General features: G+C 60.6%; 2 protein-coding genes across 3 annotated transcripts in view; both read right to left on the bottom strand.

Annotated features, from left to right (window-relative positions):
- Nucleotides 1–6,227, bottom strand: part of MC1R (Melanocyte-stimulating hormone receptor) — a 14,302-nt gene extending 8,075 nt beyond the window's left edge. The window contains exons 1-4 of the mRNA XM_040443430.1: nucleotides 5,299–6,227; nucleotides 4,828–5,223; nucleotides 1,654–1,769; nucleotides 1,468–1,610 (exon numbers count right to left, since the gene is read on the bottom strand). Of these exons, the coding sequence (XP_040299364.1) occupies nucleotides 1,468–1,610; nucleotides 1,654–1,769; nucleotides 4,828–5,223; nucleotides 5,299–6,227 (1,584 nt within the window). The remainder of the gene's footprint in view (nucleotides 1–1,467; nucleotides 1,611–1,653; nucleotides 1,770–4,827; nucleotides 5,224–5,298) is intronic.
- Nucleotides 6,228–8,615: 2,388 nt separating this feature from the next.
- The window catches only part of TCF25 (TCF25 ribosome quality control complex subunit), a 26,410-nt gene continuing 9,771 nt past the window's right edge, over nucleotides 8,616–25,254 (bottom strand). Inside the window, exons 6-18 of one of the 2 annotated variants that reach the window (XM_040443390.1) lie at nucleotides 21,818–21,900; nucleotides 20,608–20,738; nucleotides 20,059–20,158; nucleotides 19,166–19,259; nucleotides 17,938–18,030; nucleotides 17,701–17,806; nucleotides 16,451–16,610; nucleotides 14,913–15,000; nucleotides 13,798–13,956; nucleotides 13,556–13,646; nucleotides 13,025–13,104; nucleotides 11,388–11,460; nucleotides 8,616–9,654 (exon numbers count right to left, since the gene is read on the bottom strand). In XM_040443390.1, coding sequence (XP_040299324.1) covers nucleotides 9,613–9,654; nucleotides 11,388–11,460; nucleotides 13,025–13,104; nucleotides 13,556–13,646; nucleotides 13,798–13,956; nucleotides 14,913–15,000; nucleotides 16,451–16,610; nucleotides 17,701–17,806; nucleotides 17,938–18,030; nucleotides 19,166–19,259; nucleotides 20,059–20,158; nucleotides 20,608–20,738; nucleotides 21,818–21,900 — 1,300 coding nt within the window. In that variant the 3' untranslated portion in view covers nucleotides 8,616–9,612. Of the gene's footprint in view, nucleotides 9,655–10,774; nucleotides 11,079–11,387; nucleotides 11,461–13,024; nucleotides 13,105–13,555; nucleotides 13,647–13,797; nucleotides 13,957–14,912; nucleotides 15,001–16,450; nucleotides 16,611–17,700; nucleotides 17,807–17,937; nucleotides 18,031–19,165; nucleotides 19,260–20,058; nucleotides 20,159–20,607; nucleotides 20,739–21,817; nucleotides 21,901–25,254 lie in introns of those variants that run through there. The other variant, XM_040443389.1, reaches the window with a different exon arrangement.

Genomic DNA, 25,254 nt, shown 5'->3' with positions numbered 1-25,254 from the left:
CCAAGAAGCAGATGTTCAGGGCAGGCCTGGCCCCTGTGACCACATTAGCGAGCTCTCTGCCCCTCCCACCTGGCCAGGGCAGCTGTCAGTGACTGCCCCAGGAGCCCTGATTTGATTTGAGGCCATCATCCCCCGGGCCTCCCCCTCCCCCAGTCCCCTTCCTGGGGCAGACACAGCTGTCTCCTTGGGTGATTAGGGAGTCTCCCTGGTTCCACCCCTCCACCCCATCCAAGTCGCCTCCACCCTAGAGAAGTTGCAATTTACATGTCAGCCACGAGGCTGCCCCAGCCCTGTTGTAATTAGCTTTTTGTTCTTGCCTGGTTTCCATGGCAACAGCCTCCAGAGGAACCTTTTCCTAGGCCCCTTCCCCTCCGAGCCCTGTCTCCTCCCACAGCCTCCTTCGGGAAACCCGCCCTCCACCGTTCCCACCCCGCGTCCCTGGCCTTGGTCCTGACAAAGCCACTCCTGCTGCCCCGTTTTGTTCTGAGGGGTGCCCCAGTGGGCAGCAGGCCCCACCCACCCAGCCTGAGCCCTAGGCTGGCCGTCTGCAGAGCGTGGCTCTGTCTCGCACTTGCTGTGTGACCTTGGGCAAGGGACAATCTCCAGGGTGTGACACCTGTCTCCTGGGTTCCAGCGGGGAATATAGGACCTCTTCTTCCCCTCAGTCCCAACATCTGTGAGGTGGGCTAACAACAGTGGAGGGGAGGCGCCGGGCGGTGATGCAGCTGTCCATCCCCGGAGCCCGGCTTTGTTCCCGCGTCCTACCCCCAGACTCCGCGGTCCCGGGGTGGGTACTGCCCACCCAGCTCCACCGGGTGCTCTGACCAGGCTGGGCTGAGCCGAAGGAGAGTCCCGGCCCGGACCAAGGTCACCCCGACTTTGTGCCCAACCCTTCCCCCCAACAAAGGAACAGGGCGGGGTCAGGAAGCCCAGGGCTGTAAGAGGGAGGTTAGGGACACGGGGGTGGCCTGGCCGCTGGGAGGACATCCTGTTGCTGGGGGGTTGGGTGGGGGGGGGGCGGGCGGAGTGGGAGCACGGCCGACAGAATCGTTACGGCTCTGAAGGGTGACGCCCCACCCAAACCTGCCCACCCATCCATCAGGCTCAAGGCTGCGTAGGGACCCCGGAGAAGAGGGCCACGCCCAGACAGTCCCCGCAGCCGCAGCCGCTGACTCGAGCCGTGCTCCGGCAGGCCAGAGGTGCCCGGGCAGGGACAGAGGACACACGGCGTGCAGGCGGCAGGGCGGGGATCCCGATGCCCCGGTCGCCCGCCCGCCGCGGGGCCCGGCTCGTCCCTTTGTTCTCTCTCGGCTTCGCAGGGGCGAGTGCGACGCGGGGCGCGGCTCGCGGGGCCCGGGCGCCTCCCTGCTTCCCTCCCTCCGGGGCCCGGCGCGGGGTGGGGGTGCGGGGGGCGCGCGGGTCTCGGGGCCCGGAGCGGGGCGGGGGTGCGGCGGCGCGCCTCCTCACCTTGGCCCCGATCTGGTTGCCGCACTGGCCGGCCTGGATGTGCACGATCTCCCTCATGCTCGGTGCGGGCGGCGGGCGGCTGCGGGACACGCGCGTACAGGCCGGGGCTGGCTGCGGAGGCTCGGGCGTCCCCGCCGCCCGCTCTTATAGGCCGGGCCCCGCCCGCCGCGCCCGGCCTGGCGTCACCGGGCGCGGCCAATCGGAGGGCGCCGCCGCAGAATGCGGCACCGGCCTGCACCATCAGCACCGCGCATCCCCACTCGGCCGCGCGCTGCGGCGCCTCCTCCCGCCGCCGCCGGGGTCTGGGGGCCCGCGGGGCGCGGGGGGGTGGGGTGGGCCGCACACTGAAAGGAGGGGCTGGCGGGCTCCGGGGAGGACAATAGAGGCCCCTCTCGGCTCTCGGACGCCGCCTAGGCCGCCCTCCCCGGTCCCCGCGCAGCGGCAGCCCCACCCTGAGGCTTTGCAAGGACAGCCTTTCTCCCCCACACCCGTTCAGGGACCACCCCCACGTTCCCACCCCAAAAGACGAGATGGACGCCTCTCAGCTCCCTGTCTTGTGACAAACAAGGTACTCTGAGCTTTGCCGGATCCCTTAGGGGTGGGGGACGCGGGGAAAGGCTGCAGCAGTCACCGAACCCTCCAGAAGAGAGCAGGGGGCAGGGCTCAGAAACGCCGAGTCAGAAGGGCGGTGGGAGAGGGTGGCAGCTTCTGCAGTGGGGGTTGCGATCCTGCCTCCTCCTCCCCCCCCCCAGGGGCCTGCCACGCGATTCCGGACGGACCTTGCCCATGTCACAGCGCCTGCCATGTGTCCGCTGCTCAGTGAATACCGGTGTCAGGAATGGTCATAAGGACACAAGCCAGTCCAGGGACTGACAGGGTGAGAGGTGGTGGGCAGTGGGTTCTGTCTGGTTCACCTCCTGATTTCACTTGTACCCCTAGACCCTTGGTCCAACTGAGGCCAGCACAACGTGGTGGTGGTGGTGGGGGGGGTCTATGTGGTGAGATGGTGTGTGCCTAAGGCAGAGGGGGTGGGGCTCTTGGGGGAAAAACTGGGAGGGGGGTCCCCTGGTCAGAAAAGAAGGGAGAGAAAGAAGCAGACGAGCCGTGCGGACGTTGTGCTGCACGTACATATGCCACTGGCTCGATGTTCCCCTGGGGTCAGACATCGTACTGCAACCACCTTACAATAAGGTCCTTCTGATGTTTCAGTAAGAAAATCTTCCAGGGCCTCAGTCACAGTGCCCGGAGGTTCCACAAGCAGTCGGCGGTGCGCCTGTGTGTTCCCTGGGTGTGGCTGTGCACAAGCCCCTCTTTCCCTCCTGAAGCTCTCCAGTTTGGCTAGTCCAGAAATGGGTCTTTTGTTCTCCAGAGACACCCCTCCCCCACAACATGTCCACGATGTGGCTTTCTGTGGTTGGCTTCTGGCTGCCTGGGGCCCCTCCCGGCCTCCCCGACCCCCCCCCCCCCCCCACACACCCTGTTCAGGGGGTCGTTGGTGAGCCTTTGGCTCTTCCCCGGAGCTGGCTGCACCTCCCCGTCTGAGCGAAGGAAGAAGCGTTGCAGCATCCTGCTGGCCAGGACCCGTTACCCACATGCCCTGCCTCCCTGAGTGATGGCATCAGGCCAGGCCAGCTCTCCCTCCATCCCCAGAGGGCTCTGGTGCCAGGTTCAAAGCTGACTCACCATCCTGTCTCCCAGCAGAGGCTGGCCCTGCCGGGAACCAGCTCCTGGCCTTGAGGCCAGCAGTCTGGGCTGAAGCTGCCAGCATGGGTGGGGACTGGCTGGGGCGGCGCTGCGGGGCGGCTGGCCGGGGGCTGCAGGAGCCCTCAGCGTCACTAGACCTGCCTTCAAACTGGCTGGTCCCGTCACTTTGGCCTCCGCCGAACCTGTGTGAGGAGGGGGTCGTCTGTGCGCTCAGTATGTGTGGAGCAAACCGGGTGGGCTCTTCAGTGGGAAACCCAGGATCGCAACAGAGGGGGGACCCAAGGCTTTCTGGCACCAGGCAGCATGGTTCACCCCAGATGTCCACCCCCTTGGGGTGTGGACTTGGACAGGCCTTGGACAGACTTACTCCATTCGGGGAGGCCTTGCCTCAAACACTTCCCAGAGCTGGCTGAGTCCTAACCCCCCCTTCCAGAAGGGCAGTGCTGGGGGGGAAGCAGACCCCGGCCCCCAGCCCACTCTACACTGTGGGCCCCTCCATGTTGTTCAGAGCAGACACGGAGGAGGGGTGCCATGACTGGGCTGAGAGAGGGCTGAGGTCACAGATGCGTCACGGGGGTCCAGCTTTGGCTGCAGCCTGGACAGTGTCGAGTCGTGTCACCATGGAGGTGTCTGGGGTGGTGCGGCTGCTGCTCCTGCTGTCTCTCTACTCTGGTTGCTCTGAGCTGGGGGTTTGCGCCATGAAGAGAAAACCGGACACGGGCTCAGAGCAGGTGTGAGTGCCCCCCCCTCCCGCCACACTCTCCCCCTGGGCTGGGCTTCAGGCACTCTGGGTCCTTTGGGGCTATGGCTTTTTTCTTCTTTCTTTTTATTTATTTATTTATTTTTTTAATTTATATCCAAGTTAGTTAGCATCTAGTGCAACAGTGATTTCAGGAGTAGATTCCTTAGTGCCCCTCACCCATTTAGCCCATCCCCCCTCCCACACCCCCTCCCGTAACTGTTTGTTCTCCATATTTAAGAGTCTCTTATGTTTATGCCTTTTTTTTTAAAAACATATTTATTTATTTTGACAGAGAGAGAGAGAGAGAGAGAGAGAGAGAGAGAGAGAGAATGAGCAGGGGAGGGGTGGAGAGAGAGAGGGAGGAAGAATCCCAAGCAGGCGCCGTGCTGTCAGCACGGAGCCCCGTGCAGGGCTCCGTCTCAAGAAGGGTGAGATCATGACCTGTGCCGAAATCAGGAGTGGGATGCTTAGCTGACTGAGTCACTCGGGGCTGTGGCTTCTTCACCTGGGCAGGCCAGCCACGGTTTCTGGCTGGTTTCTGGGACTCACTTCACCCTGTTCATCACCCTCAACCCCACCCCTGCCCCTCCCCCTTCCTCCTCCCCCTGGCTTCAAGCAATTTCCAGAAAGAGGCAAGACGGATGGTGGAGGTGATGCAGCGAGCACAGCATTTATTACCAGGCCACCTCCCAGCCCTGAGACCCTGGGCTGACGCTGGCTCACTGCTTCGGGCCGACAACCCCCGCCTTGGCCTGAGCAGGCACTGGCCGGCGCCGTCTGCCAGATACGTGGGGTGCACACAGATGGCCGCCCCCAGCCCCCATGCTCTCTGGTCACCGCTGAGCCTTAGATCAGCCCCGCCCTCCGCCGGAGCCCATGCAGACACGGTCCCTCCGCCTGAAACGGCAGCTCACTTCTTCCTGAAGCAGGCCTGCGAAGCCAGGTCCTGCTGGTCACAAAGTCCCTTTTCCAGAGGCCCTCCCGGGGAGCAGTGCTTGTCATTCGGCCCACACGGAGACTTCGCATCCCGACAGGCCAAGGGGCACAGATCCATAGACTTGGAGGCAAAGGTGGGTGTCCTCGCCTGGTGCTCGGCCGGAGGTGGAGCGCTCCAGGGGTGGGCAGGGTCCCCGTCCGGGGGCCCGGGACCCACCTCTAGTGCCTGCGGCCCCGCCATCTCCCCGGCCTCCAGTCTCCACAGCAACTCCTGGAGGTCTGTGCTCTCTCCCTCCCTTCTCGGGCCCCAGAGGGTCCATGCCTCCGCACCGCCAGAGATCGGCTCATCCGTCCCCTTTGGCAAGTGCCTGACCCTGTCGCACAGGAATCAGGCCAGAGGACATCCCCACCTCCCTCTGCCCGGCACCCTGGCCCCGAGCCCGCAGCCTCACCATGAGCACAGCAGCACCTCTTGGAGCGTCTTCCGGAGCTCCTGGCTGCGGAAGGCGTAGATGAGGGGGTCGACGATGGAGTTGCAGATGATGAGGGTGAGGAAGAGGTTGAAGTTCTTGAAGACGCAGCCACAGATGGGGTGTCGAGGGCAGAGGACCATGAGCGAGAGGTGCAGGAAGAAGGGGCCCCAGCAGAGAAAGAAAATGCCCAGCAGGATGGTGAGCGTGGCCGCGCCCTTGAGGCCCAAGCCCTGGTGGACGGGGCGCTGCCGCTTATGGAGCCGGGCGATGCCCCGGGCGTGCTGGCACGCCCGGGCGAGCATGTGGACGTACAGCACGGCCATGAGCACCAGCATGGCTACAAAGAAGCTGACGAGACAGAGCAGGACGGCCGTGTGATCGTAGTAGGCGATGAAGAGCGTGCTGGAGAGGACGCTAGCCACCCAGATAGCTGAGATAGCCCGCCACGCCCGGGGCAGCGTGACGATGCTGTGGTACCGCAGCGCGTAGAAGATGGAAATGTAGCGGTCCACGGCGATGGCGCCCAGGAAGCAGAGGCTCGACACCATGGCGCCACAGACCAGCACGTCAATGATGTCGTCCAGCTGCTGCACCACGGCGGCCCGGCCGGCCAGGGTGCCTGCCTCCAGCACACTGCTCACGCTCACCAGCAGGTCGGACACGGCCAGGCAACAGATGAAGTAATACATGGGCGAGTGCAGGTTGCGGTTCTTGGCAACGGCGGCCACCACCAGCACGTTCTCCACCACGCTCACCAGCCCCAGGCTGAGAAAGAGTCCGTCGGGAACGGACACCTCCAGGCACCGGGGCCCCGTCTGGTTGGCGGCCAGCCCGAGGCGCAGGGCGGCTGGGGAGGTGGAGTTGACGGAGCCCAGCAGCCTCCTCTGGGGGCCCTGCACGGACATAGTCCCGCCAGGGAACAGGAACGGGGCCTCACTCTGCGGCGTCCTGCTCAGCAGTGGTGCTTCCAACAGGCTTCATCGGTCCCCCCGGGGCCGCCCTCGCAGTCACCCTCTCCCCGTCCGGACAAATGTCAGCTCAGGCACAATGCAGCTGGAAAGACCCCAGCCTCCCACCAGAGCGGTCACTTCTCAGCCAGGAGGACCCCAAGCTCCCTTGTACCAACCCTCTAGTCTCTCTGGACCCTCGGCCCACCTCCCCACCTCTTCCGTGGAGGTGCGGTGGCTCGGGTCCGGACATACGTTTTTCTATGCCTCTTGCTGCCTCGTGGCCGGCCAGGCCTCCTACTTCCCCAGGCCCGGGGTGGGCTGAGGTCCCAGAAAGAATGAAGCCTTTCTCCGGTTCTTCCAAGTCCCCGGAGCCCCTCCTCCTGAGGGCAGCCACGTGCTCGCTTCGGCAGCACATATACTGAGGGCAGCCACATGATGGGCGTGCACCCTGGACGCACCGTCAGAGAGCACCCATGGTACCCAGGCCTGCTACCAGGCAACACAAATGGCATCCAGGGCCGTCCTCACTCCAAGGGCCCTGGACCTTCAAGGGCCCCTTCAGGGCTCGGCTGGGGATCTCCCGTCACCTGTGCTCCACCATCACTCCCAGCCTGGCTCTGCTCCCGGCATCTGTTTGCGTGTGGCGCGGGGACGGGTGGGGGGGGGGGGGGTTCTCCTCTAAATCTACCCCAAGCCTTCTAACCCTCCTCCAGGCCCGCTGTAAACACCACCTCCTTCCTGGAGCCATCTCTGATCCCGGACACCCACCTGATACCACTCTGCCTTGGGAACAGCCATTGGCTGTTGACCACCCCCGGCCTGCAACACCCCCATGTTAAATGCGAAGGGTAGCCCCTGCCCCCAAGAACCCCACCCCCTTCACTGAGACCTGCTGCAGGGCATCCTGGTCACAACAGCCTTTTGCTCTGCCTCATCCTCCACTGGGGGAGGGGCAAGCCCCCATTTCCTCTGCGGAAGAAACCACTTCAAGGGCAGACCTCGGTCTGCGACCACGTGGTGCGCTGCCCGAGCCACCGCGCAGCCTGCGGGCACCTCGCCCCAGAGTGCTCCCGGCGCTTTCTCACCGAAGACTGCCATCTCTCCTCTAAAGGGCGAGGGTGGGCGGGGGAATCCAACTGTTGGTTGACAGGCAGAGAAAATCCGGAGCGAGAAAGGGGAGTGGCTCGTTCTGTGGTGGGGGGGGGGCCAGGAGGGGACCGGGAGGGAGGTCTCGGTGTTCCGAGCGCATCTGTGACATTCCCGTCGGAGCCAGGTGGCCTCTGATGGCAGGGCCCACACGCGTGACCACACGTCAGTACGCGCTTGTATCACTCATCACACAACTCACAAAGCTCCTTTACCCCCTTTGGTTTGTGCTCTTTATCGAAGTACCTCATACGCAAGAAGCACACAAATCATAAAACGTGCAGGTGAGCGGGTGCCCCAACCTCCACACAGCCAGGAAGGCAGCACCCACGTCAAGCCATCAAGCACGAGCTGCACCAGAACCCTTGGGGCGTCCCCCCCGCCCTGGGAGCCACCCCATGACCATCAGTGAGTTCTGCGTGTGCTCTCCTGCTTTCCTCTGCTTCGCGCTCAGACACCCGTGCGGGTGCGAGCAGCGGTCCTTGGCGTACAGAGCACCCTGGACGTCTCCCCAGACCCGCCAGGCGTTCCTGCCCCATCTTCTGGTGGACACAGGGAAGGGCTCCCGCGGGGCAACGCCTAGCAACGCACGTGTCTGTTTCTGGCACGAGCACCGCGCCCCCCCCCCCCCCAGAGAAAAAAAGCACACCCCCCCGAGGAACGGGGCACCCGAGGGAACCCCCCACCCCCCCCCCCCCGCCCCACCCCGGCCCGGCCCAGCTTTATGCCTTCTGTGGACTCCACCTCCCACTCTCTCCGCCTGATGGAGAACTCCAAAGGGAGCAAAGGCTCCCAGGACCAAAGGGTGGCGCCACGGCCAGTGGGGGTGGTCCCAGGACTCACGCTGTGGCTGTCCATCACCAGGGACCAGCTTCTTGACCACCCTCCACATGTGGGGGCACCGACCAAGAGTCTGTCGTGGGAGCAGCCTCGTCCCCCGCCTCTGTGCCGTCACACTTCAGGGCTGTTAGTATTTCCGGCTCCACAAATGAGGCCTTTGAGACAGACGCGCCCTCCCCCCCCCCAACCCCCCACCCCCCCCTCCCCCGGCCTGAGACTTCAAAGGGCCTGAGAACTGGACAGCCTCTGGCGGACAACCAGTCTTCTTCCCGGTGAGGCCTCGAGACTCCCCATCTGGTTCTGACGTGCCTGTTGAGGACTTCACGGGAGGGAGACATCAGCGTTGTGATCAGTTATGGTTGTGAGGGGAAGGGTCTAAAGGAAATCACAGATAATCCCCAAGGCCTCTTATAGCAACTCCGACCTCCAGTGCCCCTAAGGGAAACTGAGGGACGGCCAGGGGACAGGTGGTGGACACAACTGTCCCCTCAGAGCACGTGGCAACATGAGACAACGTGCCCGACCCACACGTGAGGAGGCTGTTAAGAGCAGGAACCCCTCGGTCATCGTGTCCCCAGCACCAAGCGCAGTGCCAGGTGCACGCAGGCCGACAACACGCGAGCATTCGACGGGTCGAGGAGCTCCGTGTGGGGGCTGGGATGCAAAGTCCGGTGGGATACCTGTGCCTAGCCGTGGCCACAGCAGGAGGTAGGGGTCACTGACCACCGGGCCCAGGCCCCGCTTCCTTCACAGAGGTTACCCCCCGAGGGCCAGCCGGGGGACACGGCCGCATGAGCAGACATGTGGGGCGTGCGGCCCGGTCCCCCTGACTCTGGACATGGCGGGGGGGTGGGTGGGGGTGGGGGGGAGGATCTCGGGAAGGCCTGGCTCAGGGCTGGGTCACAGTGGGTTCTTTGAACTCAGGGAGGGGAATGGCTTCTGCGCCCACCCTGCAGTGTCCGCGCCAGAGACCCTGAGGTAGGGTCTGGCTTGGTGGGAGAGGGCACAACATATCAGCCCCGGGAGGAGCCGATTCACGCTCACCTGGACACGGGGTGGCAGGTCGAGTCTTAGAGCGGATGTTCAGACGTGAGACCTGGCTGTCTTCTTGTCTCCAATAGAAACAAAGAACTGCAAGTAATAACCTAAACCCAACCAGCCTGGCTGAGCACTGATGAGCTGTTAGTCTCTCAGGACAGCAGGCCCAGAGGTGAGCAGTTTCATCACGGGCTGGGGCCAGCCTCTCTCTGCTTCACTACCCCTAGGACACTGGCTCTTCATTTTGGAGGTCACCGACTCCTGGTTGCAAAATGGCTGCTGCAGCTCTGGACATCACCTCCCCATCTGGATGTATTTAAGGCTGGAAGAGGCAGGGTGCCAAGTTCTCCTTGCTTGCCTGTCATTTTCAGAGAACAAACCCCTTCGTGGAGGAACCCAGTAGACTCTTGTCCTATAGGCTGAAGCTTACCGCAGGACACCCTAGCAGGAGACCTGTGCGTCCAGGACAGTCTGGGATGATCTCACACTCAATCCCACCTACCGAATCCAGTTATGGGGACAAGGAATGAAGACACCAACACATCTGTGGGACACATGCCCTGGCCAGGGGTGTTCAAAGCAGAGGCTTCTGTTCACCCACAGATGCTGGGAACTCCTGACAGGATAACCTCACGGATGTCCCCGACAGGTGACTGCACAGTGAGGCCAGAAAGAACACTTCCTAGGAAGAGGGACTTCCTAGGAGGCAGGCCTCCGGACCAGGGCTCAGAAGACACCGATCCTGGCCCACCCAGAGCACGCCAGCAGCACCCCGCCCACCCGCCTCGTCTGCTGCCTACAAGGGTGGGGATCAGGGCTGGGAGGGCACCCAGCAGCCAAGAGCACCCAGCTCAGTGCCCTTGGCCCTTCCACAGCCAGTCAGGCTCCTGAGTCAGAGGCAGCCCTATTTGGTAGCAAGCTGTCAGGCGGGCCAGGGCCAGGACTCGCCCCGGTGATGAGCCCTCCTCCATGCCGTGCTCACTCCCTAATCAAATGCCCCCTAGTCTCCGCCATGACGTTCTCCAGAGCGGCCAGGACAGCCTTTCCAAAGCCTGCGTCTCCGCCTCCCTCCAGCTCGGGGCTGCCCTGAAGTGTCCTAATAAAACCACTCTGCCAGCGTGAGCAGATTCCGCACCTGTGGAGCCCAGCCCAAGGACTCCGGTGTCAGCCCCTACGGCTCCCAGCCAGCCTGTTCCACGTTCCTGGGGGAGGGGTGGGGTCGGGTCAAACACCGGGGCATTCTCAGCAGGGACGCTGCACTGAAGCCTGTGGGACCTCGTCTCTGCTCTGTGCCCCAAATCGTGGAGGGGCAGGCGGCCACGGAGAGAGCTCACACGGAGCCTGGGCGTGGCTGTGTGTGACCGTGGGTCATGTTCTCTCCTGGGAAACCTCGGGGGCTGTGCGGATCCGGGACCCACCTGCCTCACGCTGGGCACTGACCCCAGCCCCGGAAAAGAAGAGCCCAGGCCACACACAGCGTAACCCACTCACATTTATAGGAGACACAAAGGAGGAAGGCGGACAACACATCAGCATTTCTACTCCAGGGAACCGGCCAATTCCGACCAGAACAGCAATCGGGAACATAATTGTACAGCGTTGGGGTGCGGCATCTACGCGGGCTTAGTCCCACTCCCCGTCCCCCTCGGGGTTGTCCTCACGAGCCGCCTCCACGTCGTGGAAGTGAAAGTTGGCCATCATGTCTCGCACGGCCAGCATCAGCCTGTTCAAGCCTTGGTTGTGGTTCAGACCCCCAGCCCCTCCAGCCTCCAGCCTCTCCCCCTGCGGCAAGGAGACTCGTCTGAGCAGGGGTTGTCCTGGGCCCTGAGGCCCAGTGCTCCCAACCCGGCCTGCCCAGGACCCTGTCGAGAAGAGGAAGCCCCCAGACCCAAACGCGCGTGTCTAACAAGACCAGGCCCCAGCACGGGGTCAGGGAGCCGCGTCCCGTGGAGGGGCCGAGGTGGTGGTTATCGTCAGGCGGGCACGTCCCAGCCTCCCGAGCAGGCCGGCCGCGGGCTCCAGCAAGGCTCTCTACCCGTGCACAACCAGTGGCCCCGCCTGAACCCACCCGGCCGACACGTGCCCACGTACCTCCATGGTGTAGTTGGGCAACAACGACCGGAAGAAGAGGGCAATTGTGTTTCCGTGGCTGACAGGACTCAGCCTGGAAGAGGAGGAAGGAAGGTCAGAAAGTGCCCTCGAGGGAGGGGAGGGACAGGAAGGCAGCCCGAGCCCCAGCTGGGACACGGGGTTGGACCACCAAGACTCCTGCTCAGCTCTGGGTGGGCAGCGGGCGCCCAGAGGTACCGGTGAGGGCTGCTTAGGCCTCCCGGGGAATGGCGTCCAGAGGCGGTGGGCCCTTCGGGACCCGGCTGGTTGAGCCGAGCAGGGAGGAGGGTCACTCTTGAGGAGAGCTGTGCAGGGGTGCAAAGGGGTCACATCAAGGGAAGATTCCAGGGTGTGCTGGAGAGTGCCCCCCTGAGAAGACGCCACGCTGTAAGCAGCTCCAGCTGGACTTTTAAAGACCGGCAGCCTCTGCTGGGCAGAGCCCTTCGGCCACTCCTCAGGTCGGGGCGACAATGTCCAGCCAGTCCGCTTTCTTTCTGAACCTTCCAGTGTCGCAAATTCCTGACTGTCATCTTACTCTACTTATAAATTCAACTGGGAACTACTTCCCTAGAAGCACGTAGTCTAACTGTTATAGCACAATTCAGTTAAGAAAAAGTCCTTCGGGGCACCTGGGTGGCTCAGTCGGTTCAGCGTCTGACTTCGGCTCAGGTCATGATCTCACAGTCCGTGAGTTCGAGCCCCACGTCGGGCTCTTTGCTGATGGCTCAGAGCCTGGAGCCTGCTTTGGACTCTGTGTCTCCCTCTCTCTCTGCCCCTCCCCTGCTTGCTCTCTCTCTCTCTCTCTCTCTCTCTCTCTCTCTCTCCCTCTCTCAAAATTAAACATTAAAAAAAAAAAAAAAAAGATCCTTCATCCTACATAATGTGCTCTACTGAGATCTGGAAACCACACGCTTTCCCGAAACGGGCAAATCTGTCTGTGACTTCCAGATCTTCAAGACTGTGCTAAAGGCTCTTGGTAAGTCAATCACTCAGCTTTAAAGACTAGAGGAGAGAAAAAAGAAGCTAGTCCACGATTCAAGGCTAACCACTGTCCACAAATCCACTGCAGACTCGGGCTCCGCTGTGCTCTCACTGCGGCCCTCCTGGCTTGGCTGTGTGGGTCTTCTGTACTTCTTGGAACGTGCCCTGTGCCATGCTCCTTGCACAGGGCCTTTGCACGCGCTGACTCTTCTCACGTACCAGCGATATTCCCTCCCCCTTTACTTGTCGAAGGTCTATTATTCCTTCACACAGCAATGACCACGGCCTTCTCGGAGAGTCATGTGCACCAGAAGTTTCTCACTGCAGTTCTGACTCCACATTTAAGCCTCGATTCCGTAACGAACGTGTTTCCCCGCTGCCCTGTGAACACTCCATGAGGACACAGGGAATGCCTTACTCTTGCTTCCCACTGTTACCTCCAACACCTGCTCTAGAAGCTGACCCAAAAATGCTCTTGCTGTCGACAAAGGAGTGAAAGCACACGCCTGGCAAAGCTGACCCGTGACCCCAAACCGCACCGTCCTCTGCAGGCCTGTGTCTGCGGGAGGCAGTGAGCCCTGAAGCACTGACCTCAGAGCTGTACGAGCAAAGGAGCAAAGCAGGAGGCGGAGAGGTACCTCTCTGGCCTGACGTAGGAGTAGATGGTGTCCAAAGGAGGCAGAGGGTCAAAGCCCATCACAGACTGCGTGGTCACATCCTTCAAAGGGAAGCAAGACCTGCCGTGAGCCCCTGCCTTCCCCTCTGCAGGCTTTCAGCCAATTCCAGCCCGGACCGGCCTCTCTGCTAAGAGTCCATCGGTCAGACAGAAACGGTCCCCGGCCGCGAGGCTATGCGTACCGTCCTAAGCCACCGGGTGAACGGGCAGGGAGAGCCTTTCTTCCACGGGGACACTCACTCTGCCCGCTCAGAGGGCTACGGAGGACACCCGTGGGCAAAAGTGTGTGTGCTGTAGGGAAGGGACAGAATCATATGGTCACTTGTGTCAGGAGCCCCACTTTAGCGCTACGGGACGCAGGCTCCAGGGCCCCGAATGGCCGGGTCGCTGCTCTGAGCCCTGTGAGGTCACAGCTCCACCTCTCAAATCCCTGGCTGTGAGGGGAAGGGCCCGGCATGTGACAAAGCTCCCACCCCCAGCCCCTCTGCCTTACCGGGGGGAGGGCGGCAACGGCTTCCTTGACCTCAGACAGGACCACGTGGCGGTGGATGTTCCTGGGCGCACGCTGGTACAGCACCTTCCGCCTAGGGCCGGGAGTAAAGCGGCAGCACGTGGAATGGAGCCCGCCCCGGCCCCGCTGCCCCGTTTGTGATGGCAGCGCCCGAGCAGGTGGGCCTCGTCCTACGAGGATCCTGAGGCCACCTGCCGCCCTGTCACCCCTGGCCCCGAGCCCACCTGCTCTCACATGCTTCCACCGCAGGGTCCCCGGAGTCCACCGCCCGCAGAACCTCGCGGACGTTCTCCTCCAGCCAGCTCATGGTGGCCGGCTCCTTCCAGAGGAAGTGCGACCTTCCGAGGTACAGGCTCACCAGCTGGCTCAGGGCAGGGGGCTGGCTGCGGGAGAGCGGAGCCCGTGAGCAGAATCCACCAGGGCGAGGCCTGGTGCACCCGCCGGCGCCTATGGGCAGCGTCCGGCCCCGTCCAGCAGCCGGGGGTGACAGGAGACCGCCCGGAGGGGCTGCCGACCGGGGCAGGCAATCCCCCGGAGCGGGGCGGGGGCACACACAGCGGTTACTTTTATCCAGGGTACGTGTGTTTTAGGAAGCACGAGTTCTTTGGGGAGCCTGAGCGGCTCAGTCGGTTGAATGTCCGACTTCGGCTCAGGTCGTGATCTCACAGTTTGCGGGCTCGAGCCCCACGTCACACTCGGTGTGCTGACAGCTCAGAACCTGGAGCCTGCTTCAGATTCTGTGTGTCTCTCGCTCTCTCAAGATATTTACTTTTAAATATATTTAAAAAAAAAATAAATAAAAAAGTAGGAGTTTCTTAACAGCAACATAAAATAGAAAAAGAACATGCACGCACAGAGACGCCGCAAGAACCGCTGTGGTTCACAAACAGGGTCTGAGGGTGGCTGGCTCCCTGACTGCACGTTTTTCTGTCGTTTTCTAGTGAGAATTTTGGAAAACGTAGTACGTGCCATGCAGACGCATGAGCCACGCTAACGAGTGTAATGATACTAACCCCACCCAGCAGCTGCGGGCACGGTGGGCCCCGTGCCCTGCTCACTCCTCACCAGGAAGGCTTGTGCGCTAGGCCGCAGGCTGCTCACGCACCGGCCAGCTCTGTGCCTGACCCCTGAGGCGATGCCCCGCCTGGACCCGGGACCCGGCCACCCAAGTGGGAGAACAGTCCAGCCGCCGGGGTCTCGAGCAGAGAGCACCTGCCAGGCCCCTCCCAGTAGCGGGGAGAGAGCAGTGACAGCCAGACTCCCAGGGTCTGCCCCCAGGAGCGTCCCCACGACTCCCACACAGGTGGGCACTGTCCTCCCAGGGCCCGTCGGCCTTTACCTTATCTCAGCGTCCGGTCCGAAAAAGCTGTGAGTGGCCACAGCGGCATCTGGCCGCACGCTGCAGTACTCGAGCAAAGGGAGGAGGGCTGCAGAGAAAGCAGGGCCCCCATGGGCACGGTGACACCAGGGTGAGGCCAGTCTACCCACACCAGCCTCTGCCACCTTGGAGGGGGTCGTGCGTCCCGCTGCCTCCCCGTGGCCCGGTCTGCATCTGAGGGGTTGCACCCGTGCCCCCCAGGCACACGCACAAGGCGTTCTAACCACTGACATCACAGTCTCCCTCCGCAGGCTGGTGGGGAGGCCGGCCTGCAGGGTCCAGGCCTGGGGCGGAGCCTGTCTCTCTCCCTGAGCAGCAGTGGCCTCCCCACAGGAGGTCACCTGGAGAACCCTGTCTTCCGAGTGACTTTACAGGCGGCTCATGCCCCGATCCCACACAAACAGCCGGTGCCCACAAAGGGCCTCGCCTCGCACCTTGACGGGGAAGGGTCGGTTGTCCTATGGCCTGGCCAGGCAGCCCCGTGTGAGCACGGATGGAGTGGGGCGGGGCCTGGACACACAGGCAGAGCTTGAGAACACTGTCCAGTGGGCGCCCCGAGTAACATGGGTCTCGGCCCTGCCCTGGCTGCCTCCTCAGACCTTCACCATGCTTGTGTTCTCTGTGTTTTCCCCAGCACCTGGTACTACCTGCCACTCTCCCCGCCCAAGGATGTGAGCCCCAGGAGCGGGGACCCTGGTCACCTCCTCTCCCGGCCTGGGACGCAGCAGGCTCACTGAGGTTAAGGGGTCACCTCAAGAGCCTGGGCTGCTCCTCCAGCTGGGGGCCGGGGGGACAGCGTGCATAAGTCCCCACGGCCCGTCCCCGGGACTCGGCCCTCTGTGAAAACGCACGTGGTAGGAGGACTGCACTCCAGCGGGACCCTGACAGACCACACAGCTCTGTCTCCACACAGACGCCAGCCCACTACTCTAGGATGCCTGGAGGTTCTCCGAGCAATCCCAGGACAACCCTGTCTCCGAGTTATTCAACCCAGTGAAAGATGGGATTTGAAGACAAGAACATAAAGCCGGGGCCCCTCCTGCACGTTGTGCTAAGATCCAGCAGGTCACTTATGTCTCTAGAAAATACCACACGGTGGCGCCTGGGTGGTTCAGTCGGTCAAGCGTCCACCTTCGGCTCAGGTCATGATCTCACGGTCTGTGGGTTTGAGCCCCGCGTCGGGCTCTGTGTCGACAGCTCAGAGCCTGGAGCCTGCTTTGGATTCTGTGTCTCCCTCTCTCTCTGCCCCTCCCCCGCTCGTGCTGTCTCTTTTTCTCTCTTAAAAAGAAACTTAAAAAAAAGAAAATACCACACCTTCAGAAAGTAAGTTTTTCTCAGTCAGTATCAGAAGCTTACCCTGAAGCCCCAAGACACCTGAACGCCAAAGTCGCTTCTGACTCATTTTCTGCTTTTGAACTGTAACTACCTACGCCTTGTCCAAAAGCCCCGAAGACACGCCCTTCTGTCAGTGGAGTGGCGCTGGGGCCCGCCGCACCCACCTCCAGGGAACATGGTGAGCGCCTGTCGGATCAGGAGAGAGGCCTGTTCCCTCGCAGAGCTGAGCTCCTGCTCAGGGAGGTCTGCTTGCTGACTCAGCAGAAAATAGGCCAACGGCACAGAGAAGGCAAAATTCGGGAGCTGAGACAGGTTTCGATGAGCCTGAAAGGGGCGGAAACACAAAACCTGGAGCTCTACTGTGCCAAAGACAAAAGACTCAAGACCCACAGCTGCTCCAAAGTCACTGGATGCGCCCGTGAGGAACACAAGTGTCGTACTGGCATCTCGTCACTTGGCATGAACGAGAATTTTGTGTTACGTCTGGGGGCTTCCTCGGGGCAGAAGACAAGCAAATGGCCCTGGGAGGGTAGAAAACTGCCTGGGATGGATGAGAGGAGGGGCCTGGGGGGAAGCGGAGTCAGGTGGGGTCACAGCCAGATGCCCGCCCTCGTGACGGGCTCGGCTCTGAAAGCAGCCAGCCTGTGCTCTGTCACAGCGGGAAACTGAGCGAGTCGGGCGGCAACGAGGAGTGTCCCTCCTGCTGCCAGGACCCGATCACGTCTGCTCTCGCGGCCGAGCACTTTCCTTGCCTTTCTCCACATGGGTAGGGAACAGACAACACGTGGCGTGCCGTTTCCGCCGCCAAAATGGGACCTCAGCCCTGTTGTGGGGGGATGGGGGTGCTCCAGGAACTTCTGTAAACTAGATCCCCAGAGGCGGGACTCCTCGGCCAAGTAGCCAAGCGACACAATTCAAATGATCTACATAGTCATTTTTCAATCGCGCACGAACGCGTGGTGACCAAAGATTCCAGCTCGGAGATCAACAAGGTAAGCTGTCGGTTCCCTGCCGGCCCCCCCCCCGCCCCCTAAAGGTGGTCAGGTTCACACATCCCCAGGACAGCAATGCCCAACAGGAACACTCGTTCTCTAGAAGCCAAATTAAAAAGAAAACAGGTGAAGTTAACGTTTACTAATGTTCTATTTAACCCAAATTCCTAAAATAGCATCACTTCCGCACGAAATCACTATGAAGGTCTCGTGTCCAGTCTCAGCCTCGATGTCAGGCTGGAGGCAGAGCCCGTCTGCAGGGGAAACGGGCAGCAGTGGAGACAAAAAGGGAGGAGCACGCGGGGTGTGGCCAGAGCCTCCCCACTGCTTCGCGGAACCGCCCTGGGGCGCACAGACCCTGGACGGAGAAAGGCGGGGTGGGGGGGATCTGGCCCCGCGTCACGGCGCACACGCACGCCTACCTCCCACTCCTGGAAGAGGCGGATCAGGTAGTCGTAGTTGCGCGCTCGCAAGGCCAGGTGGTCGATGAGCAGCAGCATGCACAGAGGGTCCTCGTCCGGCTCCAGGCTTCCGGAGGCGGCCCAGGGAGTGGGGGGGGGGGGGGGGGGGGGCGAAGGGAGACAAGGGGCAGAGTGGGCCGGCGTGGACATCCACGGGCCCAGGCCGCGAGCACACGGGCGCCAGAGGCAGGCACCCACCTCAGGATGAGCTTGCAGAACTCCAGCGCCGTGCGGGGACAGCCGCGCTTCTCCAGGAAGCTCATCTGCTTGTAGAGGGCCAGGTAGAAGCTCCTAGATCCAAGACAGTTCCTCCTGAGCCAGAGCGGCACTGCCCGGAAGCCTCGTCCAGCACCGCCGCTGCCCTCTGCTCCTTGGCCGCGCTGGCCATTTCCCGCGCGGCCTAATCACCGCGAGCGTTCGCAAGTGTTCCTGTGTCTGCAGAGAAGGTGACGCTCTGCTTGGTGTTTGTGGTTACGTGTCTGTCCGTGTGGAGAAAAACCAGCTTATCTGGGAGTTGCAACCATCGTGTTTTTTGTTTCCTGCTGTTCGCTTCAGAGGAGAGGTCAACATCTCCTACTCTAATTACCACCTTAATTTGCCCTCAAACCTCAACAGTTGCTAGGGGCACTGCTGCTGGATGCATCCAGTTCTGGGACTTGAAGCATCCTGGTAGGCTGTTACTTGCATCAATAACCAACACCCTGCCTGTGGATGTTAGTATTTTATAACCTGTTTCTGGGAACTAAGAACTTAACTGGAGAGACAAGACTAACACAAACAAAACCAGACAATCTGTGCAGTCGGGGTCAGCGTGCCCAGGCTGACTGCCAAGGTGCGGAGGGCGTCCAGTGCTGGAGATGACCACAGACGCTGGAGGCCGTGGGGGCGAGGGCACCGGACAACAGAGGACCCCCCCACCCCCCACAGCCCCATGAGGGCAAGAAGCCAGGGGGGGAGGTCAACAGGGAAGCCACTGTGGCTGTTCGGGCTCCATTAGTGAGGGCTGGTGCCAGAGTGGGGCTTGGCGAGAAGACTGGCACCCAATCGTGACCGCTTAACACCAGGAACAGGATCAAGCCAAGTGCAAGCAGCTAACTGGCTTAGGAGCTGGAAGGTATGGCTGCCCGCAAAGCATTCCAGAGCATTCTAAACTCATGCGGCACAGATCCTACTGTCCACACATACAAGGAAAACACAATTACAGCCCCCAACATAGTGGAGTCGCTTATCAGACTCACTTGTAACAAGGACAGAAGTAACCCCAGGCTGGCCCAATCGGTGCGCCCGTGAGCCCAGCCATCCTGCATTCAGGTTGTACACAGTGAGGTGCCCCGGTGTGAGCTGGCAGGTGGGACGCCTCGGGGACAGTCCTCTGCCATCTCCCGTCGCAGGACAGCTTCGACACACCTGCCACCGTGAAACCCACCTGTTCTCGGGTCTGCGGTAATCCAGCCGGCAGGTCCCGCTGGTGAGACTGAACAAGGGATGAAAGGCACACTCCATGCTGTAGAGCGCTCTCTCTGCAGGCCACACAAACACCAGGGGAGGGGGTCGGGGCCACCGTGTGGCAAGTGCAACCTCACCAACCCCCCCCCCACCCCGGCCCCCGGCCCCGGCTCACAGAGAAAGCTCTCAGAGGGAGGAGGTCACACGGCGAGGGTTTGGGAAAAGGCGGCGCGCCACAGATGTGACCCTGGGGATCACCGAAGCCACTCTGTGCGTTTGCTTCACCCACAGACCACTTGTCGGCCCCAGGGTTGCATACAAGCACACGTGCTCACAACACCCACAGGCACACGACCGCAGCAGCTTGTTCACGCGATCCAGGAAGTGGAAACGCGCCGAGTGTCCCCCACATGCCGGCAGGCACACAAAACATGGGTCTATCCACACTATGGAGCATCACTTGGCTGTACGAGAGGGGAGCTCTGAAGACGTGAGTCACAGGATTCCACTCACAGGCAATGTCCGGAACAGGCAAATGCACAGAAACAGGAAGCGCACCGGGTGGCCAGGGGCTGGGGGTGGGGAGGCGTCAGGTGACGGGCAAGCGTTCTCTTAGAGGTCACGTAAATGACCTAGAATCGGTGGTGACAAAGCTGTACGACTCTGCCAGAACCTAACCACCAGCGAGTCATACGCCATCAATGGCAGCATCGTATGGTCTATGAACCGTACCTCAAGAAAGCCGCTGTTTAAAAGACACCCTGGCAAACCCTGTGTCCCCGCCATCACTTTATACAACGCCTGTGCTCCGCCAGCGAAGGCGTGTGCGGGTGCGGAGGAACAGCAGGGTGGGGTGCCCACGTGCCCCCTTACCTACGAGGTCTCGGGCCATCTCCTGATCCTCCTGAAAGCGGCAAGCGTCGCTGAGCTGCAGGAGCGAGTCAACGTGGTACGGGCTGGTCTGGAGCAGAACCTGCGAGGAGGGGGACACTGATGGGGCAGCAGGTGGTGCCCATGGACAGCAGCCGGCGAGGCCCCAGCCCCAGGCAGGCCTTTCTCTCAGGCATGTAACCCTTGTGAAAATTTTACCAGCGGTGGCATCCACGACACCCTCACGTCAAACCAAGCTCATAACCAGGCCTGTGGTGGGAACCGGGACCTCTGTGCCCCGGGACTCCCATCTTTACCCTCTGCCACCCCCCCACACAAGCAGCCCTTGGAAGATGAGGCGAGTCCTCGGAAGCATCCTGCCGTGGCCCTCAGCCCCCATGACCCGGGCGTATCCTGGAGGTGAGAGGAGCCAGGAGGGCAAGGTGCTTCCGGGAGGAGTGACCACAGGCTGGGCCCCAGGCCCGGGGCACCCTGGGTAACTGTGGGGAGGGTGTGGGCTGGGCGCGGACCCTCTCGTGGGGACACACGCACCACGATGTTGTTGGGCTCCATGGACTCCACAGCGGCCAGGAACTTGTGCTGTGTCTGCTGGTACTCCTCACTGTGCTCAAACGCAAAGAAGGAGAGGCCTCTCTTGGACTCCAGCAGCCGCATCGACAGACCTGGGGAGAGTGCGGCGTCAGGCCCCGTGGTGTTCCTGGACAGGAATTTCTGCGTGCACCCAGCCTGAGTCCCTGTCACAGCGTCTGCTCTCCCGGGATGCCTGGGGCTGACCGCCCACGGCTCGGTCCACACCGGTACCACGTCCCATCTACGCCTTTCCTAGTAAGATGTCCCCCCCGCCCCGCCCCGCCCCGCCCCCGGGGGTGTGGATCGATCATCAATGTCCCAGGACAACAAACGTGAGGACACACACGGCGCCACCCTCATGGCATGTGGCTGGGCCTAAACAGCGGTTGGAGCCCAGATCCAGGTGGGCATGGGAGACCGTGCAGGGCTGCAGCCAGGCCTCTGAAGCAACGGCGATCTACACCCCACGAGTGGATGGCCTTTCTCTTTGTACCACGTGTTGGGTAGAGGCCCAGTTTCTTCTGAGGAACCACTTACCTCCACAGAACAGGTGAGTGGTTCCAGGCTACCCTCGCCCCAGTCCCTTCTGACGGCCCCGCCACAGAGCCAGGAGCTTTGTCTGTTCAAAGTGGCTCGGGGGCTTCTGCTAGCTAAGTGGGGGGTGTCCTCGCTGCCAGCACACAGGAATCACGCAGAACCCCAGAGACACAGAAGCAGGGCGTGGCTGTCACACACTCCCATCACAGTGGGCACCCCGGCCCCTCCCCTCTGTCCCGCCCGACCGGCCCAAGGGCTCTAGGATGCTCCTCCTTTTGGTGTCGTGATGTCAACCACAAGCACACAGCAAGACTTTCTGCACTGTGGCTGTTTCTCTTCAGATACGCGTACTTATTACATGGCAACAGAACATAAAATACCACGCTTGAAAGACGAACTTGATTGCCTCCAGTGGTACAGTATTCACAGGAAAAAAGAAAAAGGTAGACAGAAGCTGCATTGAACCGTATTTGAGAAAACACGCAGCTGGCGTGTGTTGGGGGGTGGGGGGCCCTCCGTCCTCCAGCACGAGGCCGGGGCGCACGCTCACACGCCCGCACGCTGGCTCTGCACAAACAGGGCAGTGGCCTGGCCCAACGGGCGCAGGTCCTCGCGGCCCGGTGCCGGCCCTCACCTGGTTTGGTGTACCGTGGCCAGGTGCTCTTGGGGGTCGTCAACCACGTACACTTGGGGTACACACGCTGCCGCTGCCTCGGCCTGGGGAGAACGGACACGGTCACGGCTTCATCTTCGCTGCCTGACCTCTGAGGGACCTCGGAAGCAAAACCGCGGGGAGGGGAAGGGAAGGGCACGGACAGGACACAATGCAACAGCACTCACAGAACGTCAGCAGTGCCCAGCCAAACTAAACGCCGCAATCTAAATAACCAAACCACCAGAGACAGAAAGAACCGGAAGTTTTTGGGTCTAGCAAAATGGCAGGAAAGAGAGGTAAAAAGGAAACAGAAGTTGAAGACCAAAAACAGAGAGGAGGAGGAGAGCAAGCCTGTGGACGCAATTCCCTGGGGGCCGGGCTGGACAGATGCTCCGCTGGCTGAGCACGGAGGGCAGAGGGCAGAGGGCAGAGCTCTGTCTTGAGGCGGGTCCTCTCCTCGCCTCTCAAGACGCCAGCGACGCCAGAACAGGATTTGAGAAGGGAACAAGGGGAACCACGGAAGGAACCGGTGTGTGTGGGGGGGGGTGCATCAGGACACCGACACCAACACACTCCTGGGTGAGAACGAGCCACACAGCACCAGTGGGCGGCAGGGGAGGGAGGTTGAGCTCCCCGAGATGTGGCCCACAGACTGCCCTCATCCCTCAGCCCGGTGCTCCTGCCTCGCTGGGCGGGGATGTCTCCGGCGGTACCAGACCGCCCCCCGCAAAGCGGTGGTTGCAGGGCGGCGTTTCTGCTCCGTCACTGACGCTTTCTTTCTTGAGCTGAGTAACGGGCATGTGGACATGTGTATGTGATTCTGTGTATTTTCTCGATAATATGAACCATTTTGTTAAGAAAATAAAGATGAGTAAGAATCTGGCCTGCATTAGAAACAGGATAAAAAAGCAGGTTTCTTATCCCACCAAGAAGACAAAATGCAGGAGAAAAAAACATGGTGCCTCAAAAGCACAGTCACAGGGGCACCTGGGTGGCTCGGTCGGTTAAGCGTCCGACTTCAGCTCAGGTCATGATCTCACGGTCCGTGAGTTCGAGCCTCGCGTCGGGCTCTGTGCTGACAGCTCAGGGCCTGGAGCCTGTTTCAGATTCTGTGTCTCCCTCTCTCTCTGCCCCTCCCCTGTTCATGCTCTCTCTCTGTCTCAAAAATAAATAAACATTAAAAAAAAAAATTAAAAAAAAAAAAAAAAAGCACAGTCATAGTCTGAAGAACACTCAAATGACTACCTCTAAAATGTTGAGTGTCTGGCCCTGAAACTTTCGCCAGGTTTATTTTTGCTTCTCAACCGGCATCAAAACCAACATGAGGTTTAGAACCTGGGATAAGTCTGATCTTTGTCCACTTAACACTTCTCAGCGGTTGGCATCATGCGGTAGATGCAGTAAGAAACGCTCTGTGCACGAAGGCCCGTTGGCAGGACTTTCTGTAGGAGGTGCGGGTGTTCAAGTTTCCAGACACTCCAGCACGGAGCCCAGTTCTGCCCGGGAGCTTGGTAGGGTGTAAATAGGAGAATTAACCGGACATGCAGAACTGCCTGGTCTATGGAAGCCCAGGGACAGCCCGGCCCTGCAGTGAGCTGTCCACACAGAGCAGAGAGGAGGCAGGGAGGTAGGTGGGGGGCCGCGGGGGGAGACAAGAGCAGCAGGAGGGCGAGGACGCCGTATGCGTCTGTCACAGGAGGCCTTCCGAGAAGGAGCTGTGCACAGGCCATCTGCACGTTCTGAGACGGCCACCGGAGAGGGACAATCAGAAACACACTGAGTGCGTCTGCACACAAGGGGTACGAGGGAACCGTGGCTTCTCAGGGAAGCCTTCGGTGGGACTTAAAATTTTTAAACAAATCAATACCCTAAGAAGTATAATAATACTATAAAAACAATAAATGTAACTACATTAAGTATCATTTGCACAGGAACAAGACCAGGCACAAGTGTGAAGAAAACGGCAAAGACAGGCCAAGCACATGCAAACAAGCGGAGCTAGGCTGGGGAGAGGCACGATGTTCAGACCAAGAGGAACATTTTATGTATGTATGTATTTATTTATTTATTTGTTTTTTAAGTTTCTTTATTTTGAGAAAGCACAAGTGGGGGGGGGGCGGAGAGAGGGAGAGAGAGAGAGGGAGAGGGAGAGAGGGAGAGAGAATCCCAAGCAGGCTCTGCACTATCAGTGCAGAGCCTGACGCTGGGCTCAAACTCATGAACCGTGAAGTCATGACCGGAGCTGAAATCAAGAGGCGGACGCTTCAGCAACTGAGCCACCCAGGTGCTCCCCAAGAGGAACATTTTTAAGTGAAAATGTTTTTCATCAATATTCCACAAGAAGACATAAAGTCAGAAACCCCTGTGTCCTGAATAACCTAACACCAGAGATAAAACCAAAAACCATCAGCAAATAACAAGAAAAGTCCTCCACGTGTGTATTATGACAGAATCTAAAACCCCTAACTCTACGACAGGTCAGAGGAGGCAGAAACACTCAGGGGGCTAAGGCACACCGGTATTTGGAAGGCAGCGGAGAGACTTGGTGCTAACACCACAGGGGAATACCCATTCCTGTGCAACTGCACTAGAAAAGACCACACAGACGCAGGACGAGTGCAGCCAGCACACAAGCCGGCACCTGCCCCCCGGGGCGAGGGCATTCCCCTCGTGCACCGGGCGTGAAAATGGTGCCTGGAATCCAACCATGAAGAACCATGCGGCGTGAGACGCCAGCAGAGCCCTGTGATTCCGGGGAACGAGGAGTGTGTGCAGAGGGGCCCCGGAGAGGGGCAGCAAGCTGTCCTGACTGGTTACCTTCGGGGGTGTCAGAGGAGACAATTCTGAATTGCCTCAGTTTTTTCTTTTATAAAAAGCATTCAATTCTACATTTAGAAAACACACGGACAGTACTTGAAGAGACAAAGCCTCTGCCGGTGTGACAGCTCCTGGTCAGAACGGACTCGGTGCTGGAGCGCTGGGAAAGCTGAACACCCACACCTCCTACAGAAAGGTCTGCAAACAGAGCATTTCCCCCTGGGTTTACCACTAAGAACTATTAAATTAACAAAGACCAAACTGATCCCAGAACCTAAACCTCGTGTTGGTTTTGCTTGCTAAGAAACAGATATGAAGTTGGCCCAGATTTCAAGGCTAGAAGCTCAAAATTTTAGGACTTCCAGAATCCCTGTAAAATGCTGGCTCACAGGCTAATAAAGGCAGTGTGAGGGTTGGAGCCCCATGGCCATCAAAAAGGTCAAACACTTGGGGCGCCTGGGTGGCGCAGTCGGTTAAGCATCCGACTTCAGCCAGGTCACGATCTCGCGGTCCGTGAGTTCGAGCCCCGCGTCGGGCTCTGGGCTGATGGCTCGGAGCCTGGAGCCTGTTTCCGATTCTGTGTCTCCCTCTCTCTCTTT

This window comes from Herpailurus yagouaroundi, unplaced genomic scaffold, assembly GCF_014898765.1.
Source record: "Herpailurus yagouaroundi ecotype Mexico unplaced genomic scaffold, PumYag 190, whole genome shotgun sequence".
Classification (NCBI taxonomy): Eukaryota; Metazoa; Chordata; class Mammalia; order Carnivora; family Felidae; genus Herpailurus; species Herpailurus yagouaroundi.
Note: the sequence above shows the minus strand (reverse complement) of the source record. Positions and strands in the feature narration are given on the sequence as shown.